Genomic DNA, 6,164 nt, shown 5'->3' on the forward strand with positions numbered 1-6,164 from the left:
CGTTAAAACTGTGAACTCACTGCGAACCAACACGTGTATTCCATAACAAAGATATCAGTCACTCACTCAAAACTGTTCAGTCCATTCACATTTGAATCATCTATTTTCCGCACTTTTCTTTTCTTCACACTCGCCATGTTTTTGCTGTCACATCATATCTACACTGGACGTGACAAAGCATTGCAAATCATTTGAACTTTGTGTCAGTACGTTATAAATAGAACGAGTCAGCAGTTTACTGTCGGGGATTTCTCGTGTCGCGTGACTCGACCCACATCCAGTGTAGACAGCATCACTGATTATAATGGGTTCTATTGTATTTTGCTGCGTCGCGCCGCTCGCGTCCGGTGTAGACACGATACGTTAATGTCGCTTTCTGATGCTGCGTTTGAATTTTCATGCCACATTATTTGAAATTAGTGCAGGCCAAACATTTTTCTCTCACGGGCCGCCTATTGAGGAACCCTGCAATAGGATTTCAGCACTACGTGCTTGAACCCCTAACAATAAATGCTTCTTGAGCAGCAAATCATCATATTAGAATGATTGCTGAAGGATCATGTGACACTGAATACTGGAGTAAAGGCTTTGTATCACAGGAATAAATTACATTTTAAAATGCATTCTAATAGAAAAGTTATTTTAAATTGTAATATTTCACAGTATTTCTGTTTTTATAATCCAAAGCTATTTTACCCAAAACAAAAAAGGAGACAGCAGAGCAGACCAATTTATTTTTTGTACTGAAGTCAAATGTTTACATATATATAATATAAATAAAACGTGTGAATTTGCTCATTCCTTTGTGTTTACTGTAAAATGTTGCAATGCATACATAATAAGATTAGTCACAGTGTGCCAGATTATTGAGTCTCTTCCAGAGCCATTCTCTGTCACTATAGACTCTTTACATAAATGCGCCATTGAAAAAAATCTTTGTGACAGTGTGAAATCTGAGGATACAGTCTCTATTAGTTTTGCTTCCCTGCATATACATCTCATCGCAACCATAGTTGACAAAGGACGGAGTAAGCTGGATACATAATGTGGGTTTTAGACTGCGTCTTTAGTAATTAATGGTTTCACTTAATCAAGGCAGCGCTGAACAAATGAACCTTGATCGATGCTGGCCATGGCAGTGGAGAGGGCCTGATCTTTCTGCTGAAGCAGCAGGTACCAAAGCAGAGCATCCTGCCAGAAAATATATGCAAACAACCCAGAGACCCGCATACTTTAATGTGAGCATCCAATCATTAGCCCTAAGTGTAGCTCATTACGTTCTTAGGACCACTGATGAACACAATCCTTATTGATCTTGTAACACTCAAGAAATCAAAGGCCTCTCTGGCACCAAAATGCCATTTCTTCAAGCCGCTCTTTATTTGTCAGTGTGGTTACAGAACTGAAGGACAGAAGAGAACATATCGCAATAAGCCCAAAAGTACTTGATCTTCAAATATTTTGCACATATAAAACAGACCTCTATAAATACAAAAAAGGTGGTGGATCCAAAACCAAAATGAGTATGGCTAGTGACGTGTCAGTGCTATTTGTGGCACGATCTTGTCTTTGATTATTAATGATTTATTAGGAGTAAAAATAATGTTTACAGAGATGACTATTTACAGGCTTTATCTTCAGATATTGAGCTATCCATCCTTCCTCTCATTTACTTCCACTTTTATTGGGAAAATCAGTAAAAAGCTTATTGAGCAGAGCACAAACTTGAGAGCATATATGCATCTGCTTGTTTCAATGCTGTCATTACCTGTGCATATATAATTACCAGAGAGACCAAAACTAAACTCTGATACTAATCTCTATTAGCAGATATTAACCCTTGAGGCAAGTGCAATTTTTAATCGCTGAGCTTTTAGCAGCAATTTAACAGAAAAAGAATATGCAGTAATGTCCCAAAACAATGCAACTACACTTTCAAAGTGAGTGCAGGGCACATCTGGGTCTTCATGCAAACCAGAGGAGATGACAGTGTAAAAAAAAATAATAATAAAAAATAATAAATGACACAGGGAACAGAGCGTCACTGGCACAGCACTACAAAGAGAAGTCCTTGCTTGGGTTCATTTGATATTTTTTCTGACTCAGCTTGAACATAACCTACAAACCAAGCATTTATTTATTTATTTTTATGGAATTTGATAATATACATATTTTACTTTTATTTATTTTGTACTGAAATTAGTTTCTTTAGTCTTTTTAGGATATTGAATATTGTATTATATTTTTTATTGTAAATATTAAATTATTATATTTTTAGTATATAATTAAATTTATTATGATTTTAGAGTATTTTGTATTATTAGGACGTCTTCTCAAATCTTCTTATATCTTGTAATATTTTAAGTAGCTATTTTGTAATATGTTGCTTTCGTTAGGCTAAATTGGGGATTATTTGTTTTTGTCTTAAACCAATTAATATAGATGTTACCACAAGAACAGTTTTTCACAGTGCATATAAACTACATTCACACCGCTGCCTCTGCCGTTAATTGGATTAGCCATTCATGGCTTTACCTGCATATTTTAGCGTGATGACATTACATCCTGTCTGCTTTATTCATGTGCTGTATTTTAATAGCTATGCCTCAGTGACATGCAAACGGCAGCCTCTCACGTGACAATTCCTGCATGGAAAATGTGCAGGCTAATATGGAAATCAATTAGAGAGATGCAATTCATAGAGCAAATGATGTTTGTGTACAATTTGTATTCGTCAGTGGCATTAGCATTGACAGAGTGTTCAATGTCTAGTAGTAAGTCTGCATGTGAAATGAGGTTGGGGTGTAGGCTGAGACGGGGAAAGAGATATCAATTAACAGGCTCTGCAAAGTTCAGCAGCAAGAGCTGAGACTGCAATATCCTGATTCTAGTTCATTAACTAAACACTGGCCATAGAATGCTAAATAATTTCTGCAAACCACCGGCTAGATAAGGTGAATCCTTTTGTGATACAGTTATTGTTAAAGGATTCTGACATTTGAGATAATCAGCATTATGATAGAATAATCCGTATGTGGACCATTAACCTAGAGCCTGAAATTGCATCTTTCAAATCAAGTGTTCCTTTTTAATTAAACTGTAATAATGAATAAATCTGCATAAACATGCTGTAAGATTTTTAGAGGCCTACACTTTCTTGTCATACAGCTGTACAACTGTCATTTAATGCATTGTTCCTTGAATTAATGAATGAAAATGATGGATAGATAGAATAGAAATGGATTAGAAATGGACAGATAGAATGGATGATAGATGGATAAATAAAGAACATATTATTTATAAATTAACGATTATAAATATTTAATTACAATTTTTTAATCACAACACATTTGCCATAATATCCTCATTTAGAGTGCGAATTATTAAGGGTTAGAGGTTCTAACCCAATAATTAAAGGGTTAGTTCACCCAAAAATGAGAATCCTGTCATTAATTAGGCCTACTCACCCTCATGTCGTTCTAAACCCGTAAGACCTCCGTTCATCTTCGGAACACAAATTAAGATATTTTTGATGAGTTCTGAGAGCTCTCTGACCCTCCCATAGACAGCAATGTAATTACCGTCACACGGATACGTTGTTTTCGTTCAAATCAAAGCATAAACACCATATAAAACGTATCCGCGTGACGCAGCTGACACAGAATAACATAAGCTGTTTACGTTCAGTGGACATTCTCCAAAATGGCACCAGGGTGACGCGGAGACGACGAGTTTTCTTTTCTTTGCGTACAAAAAGTATTCTCGTAGCTTCGTAAAATTACGGTTGAATCCCTGATGTTACATGGAATATTTTACCGATCTCCTTGCTACGTTTCTGGACCTTGATCGTGGTAATTACATTGCTGTCTATGGGAGGGTCAGAGAGCTCTCAGAACTCATCAAAAATATCTTATTTAGTGTTCCGAAGATGAACGGAGGTCTTACGGGTTTAGAACGACATGAGGGTCAGTAATGACAGAATTTTCATTTTTGGGTGAACTAATCCTTTAAGACTTGACCCCCAAAGAAAAAGGTTGGATATTAAAAGTAGGTACTGTTTTTACATAATTATATATTTTAACATCGTTTTCAAATAATATTTCATCAACAACAAAAGTTCGCAACGCGCTAAATGTATGCTCAAAATCGCTGCTCCGCTATGACGTAACCATAGCAACAGCTTCCCGATCGTTGTCTACCGCCAACAAAACATATTGTCATTATTTATCACGATTTACACATTATTATAGATTTACACATCACAAACACATTACAAAAATAATGTTAGTGTTTTGTTTTGTCGTTGAGACAGTTGATTATAACTGCGATAGTGTTGACAAAAAGACCATTTGAGCAGCGCAAGGCGAATCCTAGCCGATTACGATCAGAACATTATTCACAGAAATGACTATTTATTAAAAATAAATCTGTACATAATTCTGCTGAAACAACCTTTTTAATAACACTCCCCCACATTCATTACAGGCAGTGAGTTGCCTTCATATGCCTGTTGATAACTTTCTATTCGTCGAATCGCCACTAGTGTTCGCTGTTCAGCCTGTTTTAAAGGGAATCCTTGCCATTTCTGACTCGGATAACTGAATGACATGGAATTATGACTTGGTTTGTTTTTAATTAGCAGACAAGAGATTACAGTAGATGAATTAGCAGGCCAACTAGTCAATCATTACTACTACTTGAAATGATCGTACCTATTTTCCTAAATACAACATTCTCAGCAAAAGTAAAGAAACCATCTATATCCATAGGAAACAAGAGAACAAATAGCATGCTAGAGTTTAAAAAAAAGAAACAAACACTCTTGCATCAAAACAGCGCGATACGTACCTGAAAAATACAATAGTTTCCCACAAATAAATCCCGAGTGCGAACATTGTGTCAGGTTGGAGATGAGTGGATGTAGTTCGCTACAGCTCAGTGCACCCTACAATTCCTTCTTCTCTCACTTCTGAGGTGAACAATTCGTCCTTTGCTTGTTTCGGATTCCCAAAAAGGCCAAACAAATCTCAAGAGCATGCAGACGAGCTGGTCATCTTCCCGACAGAGGCTGTGTAGACGAAGCTGAGCTCCTGTTTCACGCGGGTTGCGGAATTTGCAGGTGGAAGAAACAGCGCTGTGGAAAAAAAACTCGATGAGATAAATTCAGATGTTCATTCCGGACGATCCATAGCAGCATTAGATGCAAGACTATTCAAAGACGCTCCATCGCAAACATTCAGAACAACCGAAACTATGCACTATATCTCCTCGGCGCGCCGGAATGTCTCCAAAGTCATTGGGAAAATATACATACGCGTCTGCTCTTTTCCTCCACGCTCCTTTTTACACGCATCCCAATGAAGAAATGTGCCGCTTTCGAGCCACGCGTTAGTTTTAGCTACCTCTGGCTGAGGTAGTCTGATTTAGTAGGTACTTGTTTCCCAGGGGTGAATTGTTATTGCTGCATGAAGCTACTTCCATTGTCTGGTCCAGTTAGGAGACGCTGCTCATTTTAGGTTTCAACGTTTTTCTTGAATCCTCGTCGGAAAAGCCCAAACGTTGATATTTCGGCACACAGAGCCTGTTCCATCGCTCATAAACCCCTCAGTCGCACAGTATTTCTTGCTGCAGTCATTTACTAAACTCAAAAAGCACCTCACACACTCTCAACACACGCCCACATGCTGCTGTCATTGGTCTGAATGGCACTCCAGACAAATGCCTCCTCCTCGGATTGGAGATGGGCACTGCCATATGTTGGACTTCGAGGGCTACGCTGTTTTGGGGCAGTATACTGTATGTATTTACGTATGGCAGTTTTCAGAAACATACTACAAAAAGACATTGGATGGCAGAGAGCTGCAGTGCCTATAACTCTGTTCGCGGCACTGGGGCATTTCTTACCAACCAATTACGATGTTTATTAGATTGTTGAAGAGATAGACTGTAGCCTACCTAAAAAGGAAAAGAGTTTTTGTTTGTTTATTTTTACTCAACACCAAAATCTTGGCAACAAAAGTATAATCGACAACACATTTTTAACCATTTTTATTCATTCACCTTTTGTATGGCCTGTCAACAGGTTACACTGAAATCATCCATATCTTTTTCAGCAAAATATAAACATTACAACAATAATGAAACAAAAACAAGTACTAAAACCG

General features: G+C 37.5%; 1 protein-coding gene across 1 annotated transcript in view; it reads right to left on the reverse strand.

Moving 5' to 3' along the window:
- The window catches only part of glra1 (glycine receptor, alpha 1), a 60,958-nt gene extending 55,276 nt beyond the window's left edge, over positions 1 to 5,682 (reverse strand). Inside the window, exon 1 of the mRNA XM_016553646.1 lies at positions 4,849 to 5,682. Coding sequence (XP_016409132.1) covers positions 4,849 to 4,895 — 47 coding nt within the window. The 5' untranslated portion in view covers positions 4,896 to 5,682. The remainder of the gene's footprint in view (positions 1 to 4,848) is intronic.
- Between the last annotated feature and the right edge of the window lie 482 nt (positions 5,683 to 6,164).

Source organism: Sinocyclocheilus rhinocerous, unplaced genomic scaffold, assembly GCF_001515625.1.
Source record: "Sinocyclocheilus rhinocerous isolate Xijiao unplaced genomic scaffold, SAMN03320098_v1.1 scaffold44, whole genome shotgun sequence".
Classification (NCBI taxonomy): domain Eukaryota; kingdom Metazoa; phylum Chordata; class Actinopteri; order Cypriniformes; family Cyprinidae; genus Sinocyclocheilus; species Sinocyclocheilus rhinocerous.